Raw genomic sequence first — 21726 nt, 5'->3', positions numbered from 1 at the left:
GTCAGTCTGTCCATGTGGTAGTAGTAGTCAGTCTGTCCATGTCGTACTAGTCAGTCTGTCCATGTGATAGTAGTAGTCAGTCTGTCCATGTGGTAGTAGTAGTAGTCAGTCTGTCCATGTGGTAGTAGTAGTAGTCAGTCTGTCCATGTGGTACTAGTCAGTCTGTCCATGTGGTAGTAGTAGTCAGTCTGTCCATGTCGTACTAGTCAGTCTGTCCATGTGATAGTAGTAGTCAGTCTGTCCATGTGATAGTAGTCAGTCTGTCCATGTGATAGTAGTCAGTCTGTCCATGTGGTAGTAGTAGTCAGTCTGTCCATGTGGTAGTAGTAGTCAGTCTGTCCATGTGGTACTAGTAGTCAGTCTGTCCATGTGGTACTAGTAGTCAGTCTGTCCATGTGGTAGTCAGCCTGTCCATGTGGTAGTAGTAGTCAGCCTGTCCATGTGGTAGTAGTCAGTCTGTCCATGTGATAGTAGTAGTCAGTCTGTCCATGTGATAGTAGTAGTCAGTCTGTCCATGTGATAGTAGTAGTCAGCCTGTCCATGTGATAGTAGTAGTCAGCCTGTCCATGTGATAGTAGTAGTCAGCCTGTCCATGTGATAGTAGTAGTCAGCCTGTCCATGTGATAGTAGTAGTCAGCCTGTCCATGTGATAGTAGTAGTCAGCCTGTCCATGTGATAGTAGTAGCCAGCCTGTCCATGTGGTAGTAGTAGTCAGTCTGTCCATGTGGTAGTAGTCAGTCTGTCCATGTGGTCGTAGTAGTCAGTCTGTCCATGTGGTCGTAGTAGTCAGTCTGTCCATGTGGTCGTAGTAGTCAGTCTGTCCATGTGGTCAGCCTGTCCATGTGGTAGTAGTCAGTCTGTCCATGTGGTCGTAGTAGTCAGTCTGTCCATGTGGTCGTAGTAGTCAGTCTGTCCATGTGGTCGTAGTAGTCAGTCTGTCCATGTGGTCGTAATAGTCAGTCTGTCCATGTGGTAGTAGTAGTCAGTCTGTCCATGTGGTAGTAGTAGTCATTCTGTCCATGTGGTCGTAGTAGTCAGTCTGTCCATGTGGTAGTAGTAGTCAGCCTGTCCATGTGGTAGTAGTAGTCATTCTGTCCATGTGGTAGTAGTAGTCAGTCTGTCCATGTGGTAGTAGTAGTCAGTCTGTCCATGTGGTAGTAGTCATTCTGTCCATGTGGTAGTAGTAGTCAGCCTGTCCATGTGGTAGTAGTAGTCAGCCTGTCCATGTGGTAGTAGTAGTCATTCTGTCCATGTGGTAGTAGTAGTCAGCCTGTCCATGTGGTAGTAGTAGTCAGTCTGTCCATGTGGTAGTAGTAGTCAGTCTGTCCATGTGGTAGTAGTAGTCATTCTGTCCATGTGGTAGTAGTAGTCAGTCTGTCCATGTGGTACTAGTCAGTCTGTCCATGTGGTAGTAGTAGTCAGTCTGTCCATGTGGTAGTAGTAGTCAGCCTGTCCATGTGGTAGTAGTCAGTCTGTCCACGTGGTAGTAGTAGTCATTCTGTCCATGTGGTAGTAGTAGTCAGTCTGTCCATGTGGTACTAGTCAGTCTGTCCATGTGGTAGTAGTAGTCAGCCTGTCCATGTGGTAGTAGTCAGTCTGTCCATGTGATAGTAGTAGTCAGTCTGTCCATGTGATAGTAGTAGTCAGCCTGTCCATGTGATAGTAGTAGTCAGCCTGTCCATGTGGTAGTAGTAGTCATTCTGTCCATGTGGTAGTAGTAGTCAGCCTGTCCATGTGGTAGTAGTCAGCCTGTCCATGTGGTAGTAGTCAGCCTGTCCATGTGGTAGTAGTCAGCCTGTCCATGTGGTAGTAGTAGTCAGTCTGTCCATGTGGTAGTAGTAGTCATTCTGTCCATGTGGTAGTAGTAGTCAGTCTGTCTATGTGGTAGTAGTAGTCAGTCTGTCCATGTGGTAGTAGTAGTCAGTCTGTCCATGTGGTAGTAGTAGTCAGTCTGTCCATGTGGTAGTAGTAGTCATTCTGTCCATGTGGTAGTAGTCAGCCTGTCCATGTGGTAGTAGTAGTCAGCCTGTCCATGTGGTAGTAGTAGTCAGTCTGTCCATGTGGTAGTAGTCAGCCTGTCCATGTGGTAGTAGTAGTCAGCCTGTCCATGTGGTAGTAGTAGTCATTCTGTCCATGTGGTAGTAGTAGTCAGCCTGTCCATGTGGTAGTAGTAGTCAGCCTGTCCATGTGGTAGTAGTAGTCAGTCTGTCCATGTGGTAGTAGTAGTCAGCCTGTCCATGTGGTAGTAGTAGTCAGTCTGTCCATGTGGTAGTAGTAGTCAGTCTGTCCATGTGGTAGTAGTAGTCATTCTGTCCATGTGGTAGTAGTAGTCAGTCTGTCCATGTGGTACTAGTCAGTCTGTCCATGTGGTAGTAGTAGTCAGCCTGTCCATGTGGTAGTAGTCAGTCTGTCCACGTGGTAGTAGTAGTCAGCCTGTCCATGTGGTAGTAGTAGTCAGCCTGTCCATGTGGTAGTAGTAGTCAGCCTGTCCATGTGGTAGTAGTAGTCAGCCTGTCCATGTGGTAGTAGTAGTCAGCCTGTCCATGTGGTAGTAGTAGTCAGTCTGTCCATGTGGTAGTAGTAGTCAGTCTGTCCATGTGGTAGTAGTAGTCATTCTGTCCATGTGGTAGTAGTAGTCAGTCTGTCCATGTGGTACTAGTCAGTCTGTCCATGTGGTAGTAGTAGTCAGCCTGTCCATGTGGTAGTAGTCAGTCTGTCCACGTGGTAGTAGTAGTCAGCCTGTCCATGTGGTAGTAGTAGTCATTCTGTCCATGTGGTAGTAGTAGTCAGTCTGTCCATGTGGTACTAGTCAGTCTGTCCATGTGGTAGTAGTAGTCAGCCTGTCCATGTGGTAGTAGTCAGTCTGTCCATGTGATAGTAGTAGTCAGTCTGTCCATGTGATAGTAGTAGTCAGCCTGTCCATGTGATAGTAGTAGTCAGCCTGTCCATGTGATAGTAGTAGTCAGTCTGTCCATGTGATAGTAGTCAGTCTGTCCATGTGGTAGTAGTAGTCAGTCTGTCCATGTGGTAGTAGTAGTCAGTCTGTCCATGTGGTAGTAGTAGTCAGTCTGTCCATGTGGTACTAGTAGTCAGTCTGTCCATGTGGTAGTCAGCCTGTCCATGTGGTAGTAGTAGTCAGCCTGTCCATGTGGTAGTAGTAGTCAGCCTGTCCATGTGGTAGTAGTCAGTCTGTCCATGTGATAGTAGTCAGTCTGTCCATGTGATAGTAGTAGTCAGTCTGTCCATGTGGTAGTAGTAGTCAGTCTGTCCATGTGGTAGTAGTAGTCAGTCTGTCCATGTGGTAGTAGTAGTCAGTCTGTCCATGTGGTAGTAGTAGTCATTCTGTCCATGTGGTAGTAGTAGTCATTCTGTCCATGTGGTAGTAGTCAGCATGTCCATGTGGTAGTAGTAGTCAGTCTGTCCATGTGGTAGTAGTAGTCATTCTGTCCATGTGGTAGTAGTAGTCATTCTGTCCATGTGGTAGTAGTAGTCGCGCCAGTGGGGGCGTCGTCCATGTGGTAGTAGTAGTCATTCTGTCCATGTGTTAGTAGTAGTCAGCCTGTCCATGTGGTAGTAGTAGTCAGTCTGTCCATGTGGTAGTAGTCAGTCTGTCCATGTGGTCGTAGTAGTCAGTCTGTCCATGTGGTAGTAGTAGTCAGCCTGTCCATGTGGTAGTAGTCAGTCTGTCCATGTGGTAGTAGTCAGTCTGTCCATGTGGTAGTAGTAGTCATTCTGTCCATGTGGTAGTAGTAGTCATTCTGTCCATGTGGTAGTAGTCAGCCTGTCCATGTGGTAGTAGTAGTCAGCCTGTCCATGTGGTAGTAGTCAGTCTGTCCATGTGATAGTAGTCAGTCTGTCCATGTGATAGTAGTAGTCAGTCTGTCCATGTGGTAGTAGTAGTCAGTCTGTCCACGTGGTAGTAGTAGTCAGTCTGTCCACGTGGTAGTAGTAGTCATTCTGTCCATGTGGTAGTAGTCAGTCTGTCCATGTGGTAGTAGTAGTCATTCTGTCCATGTGGTAGTAGTCAGCATGTCCATGTGGTAGTAGTAGTCATTCTGTCCATGTGGTAGTAGTAGTCATTCTGTCCATGTGGTAGTAGTCATTCTGTCCATGTGGTAGTAGTAGTCAGTCTGTCCATGTGGTAGTAGTAGTCAGTCTGTCCATGTGGTAGTAGTAGTCAGTCTGTCCATGTGGTAGTAGTAGTCAGTCTGTCCATGTGATAGTAGTAGTCATTCTGTCCATGTGGTAGTAGTAGTCAGTCTGTCCATGTGGTAGTAGTAGTCAGCCTGTCCATGTGGTAGTAGTAGTCAGCATGTCCATGTGGTAGTAGTCATTCTGTCCATGTGGTAGTAGTAGTCATTCTGTCCATGTGTTAGTAGTAGTCAGCCTGTCCATGTGATAGTAGTAGTCAGCCTGTCCATGTGATAGTAGTAGTCAGCCTGTCCATGTGGTAGTAGTAGTCAGTCTGTCCATGTGGTAGTAGTCAGTCTGTCCATGTGGTCGTAGTAGTCAGTCTGTCCATGTGGTCGTAGTAGTCAGTCTGTCCATGTGGTCAGCCTGTCCATGTGGTAGTAGTCAGTCTGTCCATGTGGTCGTAGTAGTCAGTCTGTCCATGTGGTCGTAGTAGTCAGTCTGTCCATGTGGTCGTAGTAGTCAGTCTGTCCATGTGGTAGTAGTAGTCAGTCTGTCCATGTGGTAGTAGTAGTCAGTCTGTCCATGTGGTCGTAGTAGTCAGTCTGTCCATGTGGTCGTAGTAGTCAGTCTGTCCATGTGGTCGTAGTAGTCAGCCTGTCCATGTGGTCGTAGTAGTCAGTCTGTCCATGTGGTCGTAGTAGTCAGTCTGTCCATGTGGTCGTAGTAGTCAGTCTGTCCATGTGGTAGTAGTAGTCAGTCTGTCCATGTGGTAGTAGTAGTCAGTCTGTCCATGTGGTAGTAGTAGTCAGTCTGTCCATGTGGTAGTAGCAGTCAGTCTGTCCATGTGGTAGTAGTAGTAGTCAGCCTGTCCATGTGGTAGTATTAGTAGTCAGCCTGTCCATGTGGTAGTAGTAGTCAGCCTGTCCATGTGGTAGTAGTAGTCAGCCTGTCCATGTGGTAGTAGTAGTCAGCCTGTCCATGTGGTAGTAGTAGTCAGTCTGTCCATGTGGTAGTAGTAGTCAGTCTGTCCATGTGGTAGTAGTAGTCAGTCTGTCCATGTGGTAGTAGTAGTCAGTCTGTCCATGTGGTAGTAGTAGTAGTCAGTCTGTCCATGGGGTAGTAGTAGTCAGTCTGTCCATGTGGTAGTAGTAGTCAGTCTGTCCATGTGGTAGTAGTAGTCAGTCTGTCCATGTGGTAGTAGTAGTCAGTCTGTCCATGTGGTAGTAGTAGTCAGCCTGTCCATGTGGTAGTAGTAGTCAGCCTGTCCATGTGGTAGTAGTAGTCAGCCTGTCCATGTGATAGTAGTCAGCCTGTCCATGTGGTAGTAGTAGTCAGTCTGTCCATGTGGTAGTAGTAGTCAGTCTGTCCATGTGGTAGTAGTAGTCAGTCTGTCCATGTGGTAGTAGTAGTCAGCCTGTCCATGTGGTAGTAGTAGTCAGCCTGTCCATGTGGTAGTAGTCAGCCTGTCCATGTGGTAGTAGTAGTCAGTCTGTCCATGTGGTAGTAGTCAGTCTGTCCATGTGGTAGTAGTAGTCAGTCTGTCCATGTGGTAGTAGTAGTCAGTCTGTCCATGTGATAGTAGTCAGTCTGTCCATGTGATAGTAGTCAGTCTGTCCATGTAGTAGTCAGTCTGTCCATGTGGTAGTAGTAGTCAGTCTGTCCATGTGGTAGTAGTAGTCAGTCTGTCCATGTGGTAGTAGTAGTCAGCCTGTCCATGTGATAGTAGTCAGTCTGTCCATGTGGTAGTAGTCAGTCTGTCCATGTGGTAGTAGTAGTCAGTCTGTCCATGTGGTAGTAGTAGTCAGTCTGTCCATGTGGTAGTAGTAGTCAGCCTGTCCATGTGGTAGTAGTAGTCAGTCTGTCCATGTGGTAGTAGTAGTCAGTCTGTCCATGTGGTAGTAGTCAGTCTGTCCATGTGGTAGTAGTAGTCAGTCTGTCCATGTGGTAGTAGTAGTCAGTCTGTCCATGTGGTAGTAGTAGTCAGCCTGTCCATGTGATAGTAGTCAGCCTGTCCATGTGGTAGTAGTAGTCAGCCTGTTTATGTGGTAGTAGTAGTCAGTCTGTCCATGTGGTAGTAGTAGTCAGTCTGTCCATATGGTAGTAGTAGTCATTCTGTCCATGTGGTAGTAGTAGTCAGTCTGTTTATGTGGTAGTAGTAGTCAGTCTGTCTATGTGGTAGTAGTAGTCAGTCTGTCCATGTGGTAGTAGTAGTCAGTCTGTCCATGTGGTAGTAGTAGTCAGTCTGTCCATGTGGTAGTAGTAGTCAGTCTGTCCATGTGATAGTAGTCAGCCTGTCCATGTGGTAGTAGTAGTCAGTCTGTCCATGTGGTAGTAGTCAGTCTGTCCATGTGATAGTAGTCAGCCTGTCCATGTGGTAGTAGTAGTCAGTCTGTCCATGTGATAGTAGTCAGTCTGTCCATGTGGTAGTAGTCAGTCTGTCCATGTGATCGTAGTCAGTCTGTCCATGTGGTGGTAGTCAGTCTGTCCATGTGGTGGTAGTCAGTCTGTCCATGTGGTGGTAGTCAGTCTGCCCATGTGGTAGTAGTAGTCAGTCTGTCCATGTGGTAGTAGTAGTCAGTCTGTCCATGTGGTAGTAGTAGTCAGTCTGTCCATGTGGTAGTAGTAGTCAGTCTGTCCATGTGGTAGTAGTAGTCAGTCTGTCCATGTGGTAGTAGTAGTCAGTCTGTCCATGTGGTAGTAGTAGTCAGTCTGTCCATGTGGTAGTAGTAGTCAGTCTGTCCATGTGGTAGTAGTAGTCAGTCTGTCCATGTGGTAGTAGTAGTCAGTCTGTCCATGTGGTAGTAGTAGTCAGCCTGTCCATGTGGTAGTAGTAGTCAGCCTGTCCATGTGGTAGTAGTAGTCAGCCTGTCCATGTGGTAGTAGTAGTCAGCCTGTCCATGTGATAGTAGTAGTCAGCCTGTCCATGTGGTAGTAGTAGTCAGCCTGTCCATGTGGTAGTAGTAGTCAGCCTGTCCATGTGGTAGTAGTAGTCAGCCTGTCCATGTGGTAGTAGTAGTCAGTCTGTCCATGTGGTAGTAGTAGTCAGCCTGTCCATGTGATAGTAGTAGTCAGCCTGTCCATGTGATAGTAGTAGTCAGCCTGTCCATGTGGTAGTAGTAGTCAGCCTGTCCACGTGGTAGTAGTCAGCCTGTCCACGTGGTAGTAGTCAGTCTGTCCACGTGGTAGTAGTCAGTCTGTCCACGTGGTAGTAGTCAGTCTGTCCACGTGGTAGTAGTCAGTCTGTCCACGTGGTAGTAGTCAGTCTGTCCACGTGGTAGTAGTCAGCCTGTCCATGTGGCAGTAGTCAGTCTGTCCATGTGGTAGTAGTAGTCAGTCTGTCCATGTGGTAGTAGTAGTCAGTCTGTCCATGTGGTAGTAGTAGTCAGTCTGTCCATGTGATAGTAGTAGTCAGTCTGTCCATGTGATAGTAGTAGTCAGTCTGTCCATGTGATAGTAGTAGTCAGTCTGTCCATGTGATAGTAGTAGTCAGTCTGTCCATGTGATAGTAGTAGTCAGTCTGTCCATGTGATAGTAGTAGTCAGTCTGTCCATGTGGTAGTAGTCAGTCTGTCCATGTGGTAGTAGTCAGTCTGTCCATGTGGTAGTAGTCAGTCTGATACAAACATACTAATGGACACATCAGATCCTTTCTTCTCTCCTCCAAGAGTCTTCAAAGCTGTATTTGTATTAGTTGGGGACAGCCCTACTGGGAACAACCACCACCACTATTTCATTTGTTCAAACTAAACTACAGCACTTACTTTGATGAGTCAAATCTGATCCTTTCTTCTCTTCTCCTCCTCTCACAGTTCCACTCAGCCCCGTTGTTTTCCTGCAGTCCACCAGCAGCACAGACAACCTTTTCATATCCAGCAGTAAGGTGCTACCGGGAGAGGAATGACACGGGGACTCCGGGAGGGTGGAAGGGCTTACGTTGTCCTGGTAACCATAAAGAGGGGACACAGACACATATCATTATGGATGCTGATGTCACTGTTGTCATAAAGTGCTTTACAGAAACCCAGCCCAGACCCTGATAGAGCAAGCTGTATGCTAGACCAGACCAAGCTGTACCATCTGGTGTTCTGATCTGGAGAGACTCTTCTCTGCCTCGTCAGCATCAGGATGTTGTTGAGGCTCCCCAGAGGATCCGCAATAGTCATGTCTCTCTCCTGTGTGAATGAGAACATCAAACAGATGGTAAACTTATGATCTTCTATTACAATCACAGAGTCTTACAAGAGGCATTAATATGTCTACAAAGGGCCTAAAATTGCCACTTTCATCATGATTTTATAAAATATTGTTTATGATGCAATTGTAAAAGGGTCGTTCACGAAATGGGTGCCTTTAACATCCCTTTGATATTTTAAGTAGATTTTAAAAGCCTGTTATATTAGATGAGGTGAACTTTAATGTAGACCACATGGAGAATGAGAATTCAATACATCGAAGTCCCAAAAATATATGTACCAATGGCAGATTGCCCCTTCAACAGTTCCTACAGTACTGAACAACATATTCAAGTGTGGAACTTCAGTAGAATGCCCCATTTAAAACGACAACAACAGCAGAGGTTGTGCCCCTGTTTTTAAGATAGTACTCACTGGTGGTTATCAGATCTTCTGTCTCCCCCTCCTCCCTTTTCACTCCTAAAACGTCTTCCTCTTTTATTGAGATAGCCTCCTCTTCTACTCCAAAAGGTTCTTCCTCTTCTTTCAATGTTATGGCATCTTCCTCCTTTTTGACTCTGAAACCTATCTCCTCTTCGTCTTTCACCCCAAAATGTTATTTATCTTCTTTCACTGTAATATCCACCTCTTCTTCTAATGTGATAGCCTCTTCTTCCTTTTTTATTCTTAAAGCTTCCTCCTCTTCTTTTACGATCATGTTCAGCCCTAGAGCTTCTTTCTCCGAGTATCTTAGTGAGCTCATGGTCGGGATGTTAGCTGGCTAGATAGTTAGCATTAGCGATTAGCCTAGTACAGTAACGTTATCTATTTAACAAATTGGCGCATTTAATTTAACAAGCAAACACTGACATTAATATACACAAGAATGGTCTAAAGTGTTCCGGGTTTATGTTCGCTAGCAAACCACCGCATCGGTCGAATCAGAAGCTTTTTGTCGCTGTTGAAGAAGCCTCCAGTTCCGTCCACTAGATTATACGTCGCGCAAGAAGCATCACCTGAAAGACTCATATTGCCATCTGCTGACTGGAGTGGGCAACACAGATTGGAATAAAATCTCCATTACAATGTTTATTCTGTCAAGCAATGTCATGAGAAGTTATTTAAAAACAACCAGATGTTATGTTTTCTCTTACTTCTTACAGACAATATTTTCCTCCAGGGCTGACCTGCCCATTAGGTAGGATTAGGAGACAGATTGCCGATGGTGGCATATTTCCGAGCTAAATCGGCCAAGACGCATCGCTAACAACACATAACACCTCACATAATTCTGACGAAAAACTATGAAAAATGATCTCACCCAGTGGCATATGGACTATTGAAGTGAGCAGCCACGTGAAGCAGTGACAGATGGGGCTCTACCTGTGTAGAGCACATGCCTCTTTGTCCTACCAGTCTCCAAAGTGCCCTTTTGGGTGGTGGTATAATTTGTATACATTTTCTGGGCGTAGTTGTAGAGGCTAAGTGAAAGTGAAAAAAAAATACTACAAAATATAGCTAGCTCTCTCTCTCTCTCGCTTCTCCTTCATTTGTAAAGAAATGTATTTGTTCAAAACTGCTAAACTATTGTCCTCTTTCTTTCAGTTAACTACTCACCACATGTTATGCACTGCAGTGCTAGCTAGCTGTAGCTTATGCTTTCAGTACTAGATTCATTCTCTGATCCTTTGATTGGGTGACAACATGTCAGTTAATGCTGCAAGAGCTCTGATGAGTTGGAAGACTTCCTCCGGAAGTTGCCATAATTACTGTGACAGCTTATTGAAGGGGGTGAGAACCATGAGAAGTCAGTTTACCCAGAGGAGGACAGAAGCTAGCTGTCCTCTGGGCTACACCATGGTGCCACCCTACAGAGTGCTGTTGAGGCTACTGTAGACCATCATTGCAAAACAATGTGTTTTCATCAATTATTTGGTGGCGTGAATATATATTTACTGTATTTTTATCTAAAAAGGATAACTTTAATGTTAAACTTTTTTTTAAATGAATTTCACTGAGGATCGTCCTCCCCTTTCTCCTCTGAGGAGCCTCCACTGATACATTCATACCTAGGCCTGATGTTACATCACACACGACCATACTGCCAGTCATATTGCAGACTTTACCTTATTACAAGTGTAATAGCTATCTGTCCTCATTCAATACGGCAAGAATCATTTATCTGTCCTCATTCAATACTGCAAGAGTCATTTAGCTGTCCTCATTCAATACTGCAAGAGTCATTTAGCTGTCCTCATTCAATACTGCAAGAGTCATTTAGCTGTCCTCATTCAATACTGCAAGAGTCATTTAGCTGTCCTCATTCAATACAGCGAGAGTCATTTATCTGAACACTGTTATGAGAAACACTTCAGACGATATGTTATAAACCCAATCCACTATTTTATCTCTACCCAGTCTCTGGTGATATGATGATTCTCCCATTGACTGGAGTAGCCAACTCACATCCTATTGATCACCTGGGTCCAGATGATGGTGACAATCTGCAATATGTGTTTCATATCTAGCACATGTTGCAGAGCCGCAGGCAAGCACCCACTTTCTGGACCCACTGTCTGGGGCCTCTGTCTGGACCCTCTGTCTGGACCCTCTGTCTGGACCCTCTGTCTGGACCCTCTGTCTGGGCCTGGTGACAGTCCACTGAGTGGTGGGCCCTCTGTCTGGGCCCGGTGACAGTCCACTGAGTGGTGGGACCCGCTGTGTTCCACAATTTACAGACACCCAATGGATTTGGTAACTTCCTCATGTCGGCAGAGACTTTCCAGTTCCTCTGCAACAGGTCCTGTTAGTGTTCTGCCTTTGTCTCCCTCTCCAAAAGGGAAGGCAACATTTCAGCAGCCTGCAGGGCCACTTCAGGAGAGGATGGGGCCTAATGCAAACACAGTGTGTGAAGGAGACTGCAACACTGCAACAACTACAGTAAGTACATCCTAGTGGATTACACAGGATTGCTATTTATTGTTAAAACGAAGGCTGGTGCTCTCTGGCGTGTAAGTAAGCAAAATAAAGAGACAATTATAATCTGATTAGGTCAGAAATTATCATCTGACTAAATCAGAAATAACAAAGACAAAAAAACACAATGTTTAATAACAGATATTATCTTTCTTCTTTATCAGACACCCAGCTCCACCAACACCCTTCATCACCCAGCTCCACCAACACACTTCATCACCCAGATCCACCAACACCATTCATCACCCAGCTCCACCAACACCATTCATCACCCAGCTCCACCAACATCCTTCATCACCCAGCTCCACCAACACCATTCATCACCCAGCTCCACCAACACCCTTCATCACCCAGCTCATCAGCCAGCTCCACCAACACCATTCATCACCCAGCTCCACCAACACCATTCATCACCCAGCTCCACCAACACCATTCATCACCCAGCTCCACCAACACCCTTCATCAACCAGCTCCACCAACACCCTTCATCACCCAGCTCATCAGCCAGCTCCACCAACACCCTTCATCACCCAGCTCCACCAACACCCTTCATCACCCAGCTCCACCAACACCATTCATCACCCAGCTCCACCAACACCCTTCATCACCCAACTCCACCAACACCCTTCATCACCTAGCTCCACCAACACACTTCATCACCTAGCTCCACCAACACCCTTTATCACCCAGCTCCACCAACACCCTTCATCATCCAGCTCCACCAACACCCTTCATCACCCAGCTCCCCAACACTCTTTAGTACCCAGCTTGACCAACACCCTTTGGACAACAAAGAGCCTGGACCAACAACAGAATTGCTCGCATGACAGACTGAGCCTGGTCCCTTAGCTCAGTGGTTCTCTCCCTTTTTTGGTTAATGTACCCCTTATCACATGACTGTACACTTGGGGATTAATACAGTACTACTATATACTGCCCTTATCACATGACTGTATCCTTGGGGATTAATACAGTACTGCTATATACTGCCCCTGTCACATGACTGTACCCTTGAGGATTAATACAGTACTACTGCCCCTATCACGTGACTGTACCCTTGGGGATTAATACAGTACTACTGTATACTGCCCCATCACGTGACTGTACCCTTCGGGATTAATACAGTACTACTATATCCTGCCCCATCATGTGACTATACCCTTGGGGATTAATACAGTACTGCTATATACTGCCCCTGTCACATGACTGTACCCTTGGGGATAAATACAGCAATACTGCCCCTATCACATGACCATGCTTCGAGATGAAAAAAGAAAAACAAAATGTAGGCCTAATCATGAGTATGATTTTATATATACAATTAGATTACATGAGAAAAACAGACATTTTCAGTCAAAAGCAAAAGTCAGAACACAGCCTCTCTTTTCTCTCATGTGATTTCAGGTCCATGTCTTTCCACAATGAGAGCAGTGGTATGTCTTCTTGAGACAAGGTTGCAGTCTGAGGCCAACTTTATTCAATATATACAAATGAATTGGGGAGCGAGACAAGGTTGCAGTCTTTGTCCAACTTTGGTCAATATATACAAATTAATTGGGGAGTGAGACTTGGTTGCAGACTGAGGCCAACTAACTTTATTCAACATTTTCAAATTAATTGGGAAGTGAGACAAGGTTGCAGTCTTTGTCCAACTTTATTCAAAGCTTACAAATTAATTGGGGAGCGAGACAAGGTTGCACTCTGAGTCCAACTTTATTCAATATATCCAAATAAATTGGAGAGGGAGACAGGGTTTCAATCTTAGTCCAGCTATATTAAACATAACAAACTTGAATGTCACAACATTTTAAACAGACATCAAAGCTAGACTCAAACACTCTCTCTCTCTCTCGCTCTACTAATTGGGGAGTTAGTTATAAGTATCTTTGGCCAGGCCATGTTGCAGAAAATGGGGGAAGGGTGGGAAGTGGTCGGGGCAGAGGAACAAAGACCTGGCGGAGGAGCAACTAAAAGCAGCAGGTGAGGGGTTAGAGACCAAGAGCCCTGAATCATAAAAGGCTTAGTTTTTAAACTACATTTTAGTCTAATATCATTGTTTAAAAAAATCTAAAGTCAATTCTATTTCAAGTTCTACATCTACAAATAAAGTTTAAACATCACAGCAATATTCTAGGGGGGGGGGGGGGGTTGAGGGTCTGAAAGTCGGTTTGAACCCTGTTTGACCCCAACCATGACCAGAACCATCAGCGGGGTTGTGTTCTATAAATGAGGGCCTCTCCTAGGTTTGAGTATGTCTGGAGAGAGAGAGCTAGATCTACTCAGACATATACTATATAAAGCTAGCTAGATCTACTCAGGCTTATACTGTATAACGCTATCTAGATCTACTCAGGCTTATACTGTATAAAGCTAGCTAGATCTACTCTCTTGTACTGTATAAAGCTAGCCAACTAGTTAGCTTCACATTCTAGCTCAGGCTACATGCTATCCGTATTATGAAGATGGATATTGATCTGGCACCCACTCAAGCATGCTTGAGCTAGGCTTGTAACTGCACGTTTATGTCGCACGATGCTGAAACATCAATCCATGTCAGTGACACATTTTAATTTGTGCCGAAATCAAAATGAAAGAAAAGTTATATTCTTGCAAATTCAGCAGTGAAGTATGCTTTTATAAGACCCATCTTTATTTTATTAATGTGGCATAAACATAAACCCATTCTCAGTCAAAGATATCAGCCAATGGGAGCACTGTGTGTGTTTCCTGATAAACGTTAAGTCCATGTGATGTGGCTTCAAACAATGTCCCAACATTCTAAAAATGACCACTTCTTTTAAAGAACGTCCAGGTTTGTCACACAGTTCCTTTTTGTTAAGTGGTGAAGGAAATAATGGTTTCCTGTATGCATAGACAGGTTCGAATTGATATGGATGGTAAAAGGTACACAAATGTAAAAAGGATTAAATTACACAGTATAAATAATGGCTTCGGACATTAAGGTTTCTCCACAGAGTGTATTAGCTCATGTTTTTTCAGGTATCTTGACTGGGTGAAATCCTTCCCACACTGGAAGCAGTGGAAAGGTTTCTCTACAGAGTGTGTTAGCTCATGTCTTTTCAGGTGTCCTGATAAATTTTTTTTATTTCCACACTGGGAGCAGCGGTAAGGCTTCTCTCCCGTGTGTGTCCTCTCATGATATTTTAGGTCCCCCGACCGTGTAAAACTTTTTTCACACTGGCAGCAGTGGTAAGGTTTCTCCACAGAGTGTATTAGCTCATGTTTTTTCAGGTATCTTGACTGGGTGAAATCCTTCCCACACTGGAAGCAGTGGAAAGACTTCTCAACAGAGTGTGTTAGCTCATGTCTTTTCAGTTGTCCTGATAAGAAAATGTCTTTCCACACTGAGAACAGCGGTAAGGCTTCTCTCCTGTGTGTGTCCTCATGATATTTCAGGTCCCTCGGGCGGGCAAAACTTTTTTCACACTGGGGGCAGTGGTAAGGTTTCACTCCAGAGTGTATTCTTTTATGTTTCTTGAGGTATTTTGATGAGGAAAAAGTCTTTACACACTTAGAGCAATGGTAGGGTTTCTCTGCTGTGTGTGTTCGCTCATGTTCCTTCAGGGACCCTAATGCAAAAAAATTCTTGCCACACTGGGAACAATGGAAAGGTTTCTCATCAGAGTGTGTTGTCTCATGTTTTCTCAGAGAATCTGATGAGAAAAATGTATTTTCACACTGGGAGCAGTGATAAGGCTTATATACAGAGTGTATTAGCTCATTATTTTTTAGGTTTCCTAACTGGGTAAATCTCTTCCCACCCTGGGAGCAGTGGTAAGGCCTCTCTCCAGTGTGCGTTCTCTTATGCCCTTTTAGATGCCCTAACTGGGAGAATCTCTTTCCACAATGAGAGCAGTGGTAAGGCTTCTCCCCTGTATGTGTTTTCTCATGTATTTTCAGGCTCCCTAACCAGCTAAAACTCTTTCCACACTGAGAGCAGTGATGAGGCCTCTCCCCAGAGTGTATTCTCTCATGTTGTTTCAGGCCATCTAACCGGCTAAATTCCTTACCACAGTCTGAACAGTGGTATGGCTTTTCTCCAAAGTGTATTATTCTTTTATGTACTTTCAGGTATTCTAATGTAGTAAAACTCTTTCCACATTGGGAGCAGGGGTGTCGTCTTTCTGGTTTGGGCATCTCTGGGTCTGGTTCCACTGAGGGACTCTTCCCGCTGTCAGAGTTAGAATCTGGTCTCTCTCCTGCTAAAGAGAGTATTTGATTAAACAGAGAGACCTGAATGAAACCTCCACATAATAAAACTGTCTTCCTATAAGGTTTAATCTAGACCAGATCCCCCAATAAAAGAGCAGAGCGCGTCATCACAGAGTGGCTGTAGTGCTTTGAGGCTAATATAAACACTATCAAACTTAGTGTTGTTATGCATATATTAGACCTAATGGGTAAATAGACTAGTCAGTATAGGATACATATATTAGACGTAATGGATAAATAGACTAGTCAGTATAGGATACATTAACCTCTATGGGCTAGGTGGGACGCTTGCGTCCCACCTACTCAACAGCCAGTGTAATCCCGTGGCGCGTTATTCAAATACCTTAGAAATGCAAAACCTTCAATTTTTCAAATATATGACTATTTTACACCATTTTAAAGATAAGACTCTCGTTAATCTAACCACACTGTCCGATTTCAAAAAGGCTTTACAACGAAAGCAAAACATTAGATTATGTCAGCAGAGTACCCAGCCAGAAATAATCAGACACCCATTTTTCAAGGTAGCATATAATGTCACATAAACCCAAACCACAGCTAAATGTAGCACTAACATTTGATGATCTTCATCAGATGACAACCCTAGGACATTATGTTATACAATACATGCATGTTTTGTTCAATCAAGTTCATATTTATATAAAAATTACTAAATTACTCACAATAAACGTTCACAAAAAGCATAACAGTTATTTTAAGAATTATAGATACAGAACTCCTCTATGCACTCGATATGTCCGATTTTAAAATAGCTTTTCGGTGAAAGCACATTTTGCAATATTCTCAGTAGATAGCCCGGCATCACAGGGCTAGCTATTTAGACACCCAGCAAGTTTAGCACTCATCAAAGTCAGATTTACTATAAGAAAAATGTTATTACCTTTGCTGTCTTCGTCAGAATGCACTCCCAGGACTTCTACTTCAATAACAAATGTTGGTTTGGTCCAAAATTATCCATCGTTATATCCAAACAGCGGCGTTTTGTTCGTGCGTTCAAGACACTATCCGAAAGGGTAAATAAGGGTGGCGAGCATGGAGCAATTCGTGACAAAAAAAATTCTAAATATTCCATTACCGTACTTCCAAGCATGTCAACCGCTGTTTAAAATCAATTTTTATGCCATTTTTCTCATAAAAAAGCGATAATATTCCGACCGGGAATCTGCGTTTAGGTAAACAGACAAAAGAAAAGAAAGCATTCGGTCGACTCGGGCACGCGCCTAAGCCCATAGTACTCTGAGCGGCCACTTGCCAAAAGCGATAAAGTGTTTCAGCCAGAGCCTGCCTCGATATCGTTCAGCTTTTTCCCGGGCTCTGAGAGCCTATGGGAGCCGTAGGAAGTGTCACGTTATTGCAAAGATCCTCAGTCTTCAATAAAAAGAGCCAAGATGAAACACTACTTCTCAGACAGGCCACTTCCTGCATGAAATCTTCTCAGGTTTTGGCCTGCCATATGAGTTGTGTTATACTCACAGACACCATTCAAACAGTTTTAGAAACTTTAGGGTGTTTTCTATCCAAAGCCAATAATTATATGCATATTCTAGTTACTGGGCAGGAGTAGTAACCAGATTAAATCGGGTACGTTTTTTATCCAGCTGTGTCAATACTGCCCCCTAGCCCTAACAGGTTAAGAACAGCTGGCTGGTTAGACACTCTATCGGCAGGACAGAACCTCTGGTAAGACACGGGGCGGTGGTAAGGTTTCCCCACAATATGCATTTATGTAAACAACTGCTGGTGCACGATATCTAATATTAAAGAAGTCTCAAGGTTTTGCTTGCCTGGGGTAGAGTATCTCATGATAAGCTGTAGACCAGACTATCTACCTAGAGAAGTTTCATCTGTATTTTTAGTAGCTGTCTACATACCACCACAGACCGAGGCTGGCACCGAAACCGCACTCAATGAGCTGTATTCCGCCATAAGCAAACAGGAAAATGCTCATCCAGAGGTGGCACTCCTGGTGGCCGGTGACTTTAAAGCAGGGAAACTTAAGTCAGTTTTACTTCATTTTTACCAGCTTGTTAAATGTGCAACCAGAGGGCTAAAAAATTCTAGACCACCTTTACACTACACACAGAGACGCGTACAAAGCTCTCCCTTGCCCTCCATTTGGCAAATTTGACCACAACTCTATCCTCCTGATTCCTGCATACAAGCACAAATTAAAGCAGGAAGCACCAGTTACTTGGTCTATAAAAAAGTGGTCAGATGAAGCAGATGCAAAACTACAGGACTGTTTTGCTATCACAGACTGGAACATGTTCCAGGATTCTTCCGATGGCATTGAGGAGTACACCACATCACTGGCTTTATCAATAAGTATATCGAAGACGTCGTCCCCACAGTGATTGTACATACATACCCCAACCAGAAGCCATGGATTACAGGCAACATTTGCAGTGAGCTAAAGGGTAGAGCTGCCGCTTTCAAGGAGCGGGACTCTAACCCGGAAGCTAATAAGAAATCCCGCTATTCTCTCCAACGAACCATAAAACAGGCAAAGCGTTAATACAGGAATAAGATCGAATCGTATTACACCGGCTCCGACGCTCGTCGGATGTGGCCGGGCATGCAGACTATTTAAGACTACAAAGGAAGCACAGCAGAAAGATGTCCAGTGACACGAGTCTACCAGACGAGCTAAATAACTTCTATGCTCGCTTCGAGGCAAGTAACACTGAAACATGCATGAGAGCATCAAATGTTCCGGACGACTGTGTGATCTCGCTCTCCGCAGCCGATGTCAGTAAGACCTTTAAACAGGTCAACATTCACAAGGCCGCTGGGCCAGACGGATTACCAGGACATATACTCCGAGCATGCGCAGTACTCCGAGCATGCGCTGACCAACTGGTAAGTGTCTTCACTGACGTTTTTAACCTCTCCCTGTCTGAGTCTGTAATACCAACATGTTTCAAGCAGACCACCATAGTCCCTGTGCCCAAGAACACTAAGGTAACCTGCCTAAATGACTACCGACCCGTAGCACTCACGTCTGTAGCCAAGAAATGCTTTGAAAGGCTGATCATGGCTCACATCAACACCATTATCCCCGAAACCCTAGACCCCCCCCCCCCATTTGCATACCGCCCCAACAGATCCACAGATGATGCAATCTCTATTGCACTCCACACTGCCCTTTCCCACCTGGACAAAAGGAACACCTAGGTCAGAATGCTATTCATTAACTACAGCTCAGCGTTCAACACCATAGTACCCTCAAAGCTCATCAGTAAGCTTAGGACCCTGGGACTAAACACCTCTCTCTGCAACTGGATCCTGACGGGCTGCCCCCAGGTGGTAAGGGTAGGTAACAACACATCCGCCACACTGACAATTAACATGGGGGCCCCTCAGGGGTGCGTGTTCAGTTCCCTCCTGTACAACCTGTTCACTCATGACTGCACGGCAAGGCACGACTCCAACACCATAATTATGCTTGCTGATGACACAACAGTGGTAGGCATGATCACCGACAACAATGAGAGAGCCTATAGGGAGGAGGTCAGAGACCTGAACATGTGGTGCCAGGACAACAACCTCTCCCTCAACGTGATCAAGACAAAGGAGATGATTGTGGAATACAGGAAAAGGAGGACCGAGCACGCCCCCATTCTCATCGACGGGGCTGCTGTGGAGCAGGTTGAGAGCTTCAAGTTCCTTGGTGTCCACATCAACAACAAACTAGAATGGTCCAAACACACCAAGACAGTCGTGAAGAGGGCACGGAAAACCTATTCCCCCTCAGGAGACTGAAAAGATTTAGCATGGGTCCTCAGATCCTCAAAAGGTTCTACAGCTGCACCATCGAGAGCATCCTGACTGGTTGCATCACTGCCTGGTATGGCAACTGCTCGGCCTCCGACTGCAAGGCACTACAGAGGGTAGTGCGTATGGCCCAGTACATCACTTCCTGCCATCCAGGACCTCTATACCAGGCAGTGTCAGAGGAAGGCCCTAAAAATTGTCAAAGACTCCAGCCACCCTAGTCATAGACTGTTCTCTCTGCTACCACATGGCAAGCGGTACTGGAAAACCAAGTCTAGGTCCAAGAGGCTTCTAAACAGCTTCTACCCCCAAGCCATAAGACTCCTTAACAGCTAATCAAATGGCTACCCAGACTATTTGCACTCTAGATAAACAGTTGAGTTTGATATCAATAGAGTTTACGTGTTTGTAGATCATTTATTTTAAAGGTTAAAAAAAAAATATTGTCTTAAATGGTGAAATAGTTTGACAACCCTGTTTGTAAGCTTTCAAAAGAGATCAAACTCAACTGTTGATCTTTTCCAGTGATGAAGACATGGATGTCTCAGGGTAGGGTATGCAAAGTGGGTGAACTTTGACCTCCTATCTCTTGTCTAATAAATCAGACTGACCTATTCTTGATTGGAACTTACTTTACCGGTTGTTTGTGTGCTTGGTCCTTCAGTGGGTCAACATTTTAAACAATGTGCGTGGCTGTACAAATCAAATCAAACATTGTCACATGCGCCGAATACAACAAGTGTAGACTTTACCGTGAAATGCTTTACTTACAAGCCCTTAACCAACAGTGCCGTTCAAGAAGAAAATATTTACCAAGTAGACTAAAACAAAAAGTAATAATAAAAAGTAACACAATAAGAATAACGAGGCTCTATACATACCTACACAATGGAAGGCATCACCATAATCGGAACTAACCCTCTACTGAATGTTTTGGCATTGAAGTCACCAAAATGGGTGCAGTCAGAAAGTGATTGAAATCATATGGAATTACCCAATTCCTACAGTACAGAACAAGTGTAGAACTTCAGTAGAACGCCCCTTAAAAACCACACGGTGGTTCAACAACTGTACAGAGTTTGTGCCCGTTTTTAAAATAATACTCACTGGTGTTATTCAGATCTTCAGCCTCCTCCTCCCCTTTCACTCCCAAAACGTCTTCCTTCTCTTTTATTGAGATGGCCTCCTCTTCTTTCACTATTACATCCTTCTCTTCTTCTTTCAATGTGATAGCCTCATCTTCCTCCTTTATTATTCTGAAAGCTTCTTCTTCCTCCTCCTTCCCCCCCTTCACTCCAAAAACGGCATCCTCTTCATCATCCTCCTCTTTTTCTTTCACGACAACGTTCAGCCCCAGTTTCTTTCTCCGTCCAGCAGACCTCTTCTTCTTTAGCAGGAGGGGAGTCGTTTAGTGAGCTCATGGTCAGGGATGTTACTTAGTCAGCATTAGCGACTAGCCCAGAGTTAAACTAACATAACAAGCCAGGTAGTAGACAACGTAAATGGAGTAATTAGTAACTATGACGACAGTGTGTTGAAACCACTTAATAAGCGCAACGTTGGAGTAAAGAGCTTCAACGTTTCGGTTTAATGTTTGCTAGCGGTGCTACCGAGGTGGTGGAAGAGGTAGTCATCGTTGTTTGTTGTTGTGAAAAAGAGTCCCGTTCCGTCCACTAGATTATACGTCACGCAAGAAGCGTCATCTGAAAGACTCACGTCGCCATCTGCTGACTGGAGTGGGAGTGAGCAAGGCTGTTCAACAAAATAAAATATTCACTACACTGCAAAGAATGTCATATTCATTGAAAATAATACTTTCCAATACACATATGTAAAAGTGTAATATGAATATGTACGTGAATATTAAATACTGTCATAAAAACAGGTAATGTGTTATTCTCTCAAAGTCACACTCTGTATCCAAATTATTACTATTGCTACATAATATAAAAAGTGGGTTACCAACACAAACACTGGCATCACATGCAAATAGCACTGGATTTTATATAGTGTGAGCGCACACACACACACACACACACACACACACACACACACACACACACACACACACACACAGAGAGAGAGAGAGGAAAGACACAGAGGCAGAGATTGACAAGAAACCGTTTAATAACCAAAAGGATTGTGATGACATCATCAGTCTACACCTAACATTGTGTGACATTCAGTCTTCGTCTCGTTCTCTCTCTTTCTCCTTCACATGTCCCCTCTCTCTCGCTCTCATGTCCCCTCTCTATCTCTCTCCCTCTCTCTCCTTCACATGTCCCCTCTCTCTCTCACTCCTTCTCATGTCCCCTCTCTCTTCCTCTCCCTCTCTCCCTCACATGTCCCCTCTCTATCTCTCTCCCTCTCTATCCTTCTCTCTCCTTCTCTCTCTCTCACATGTCCCCTCCATATCT

General features: G+C 44.6%; 2 protein-coding genes across 2 annotated transcripts in view; both read right to left on the bottom strand.

Moving 5' to 3' along the window:
- LOC106594954 (uncharacterized) overlaps positions 1-8613 on the bottom strand; it is a 47738-nt gene extending 39125 nt beyond the window's left edge. Inside the window, 2 exon segments of the mRNA XM_082958399.1 lie at positions 7895-8072; positions 8208-8613. Coding sequence (XP_082814525.1) covers positions 7895-8072; positions 8208-8210 — 181 coding nt within the window. The 5' untranslated portion in view covers positions 8211-8613.
- A 3963-nt stretch (positions 8614-12576) lies between these two features.
- LOC106594997 (uncharacterized) lies at positions 12577-20970 on the bottom strand. The gene is made up of 2 exons (XM_045690586.2): positions 20417-20970; positions 12577-15504 (listed from the first exon to the last, which is right to left on the bottom strand). Exon 2 carries the CDS (start codon positions 15437-15439, stop codon positions 14240-14242), a length of 1200 nt encoding a protein of 399 aa, XP_045546542.2. The 5' UTR covers positions 15440-15504; positions 20417-20970; the 3' UTR covers positions 12577-14239.
- Between the last annotated feature and the right edge of the window lie 756 nt (positions 20971-21726).

Source organism: Salmo salar, chromosome 12 (assembly GCF_965601325.2).
Source record: "Salmo salar chromosome 12, fSalSal1, whole genome shotgun sequence".
Taxonomy (NCBI): domain Eukaryota; kingdom Metazoa; phylum Chordata; class Actinopteri; order Salmoniformes; family Salmonidae; genus Salmo; species Salmo salar.
The sequence above is the reverse complement of the archived record's forward strand: the minus strand, read 5'-3'. Positions and strand labels throughout refer to the sequence as shown.

What these genes read in the sequence shown, in the direction of transcription:
- LOC106594997 (XM_045690586.2), bottom strand. Translation starts at nt 15,439, where the DNA reads ATGCCCAAACCAGAAAGACGACACCCCTGCTCCCAATGTGGAAAGAGT.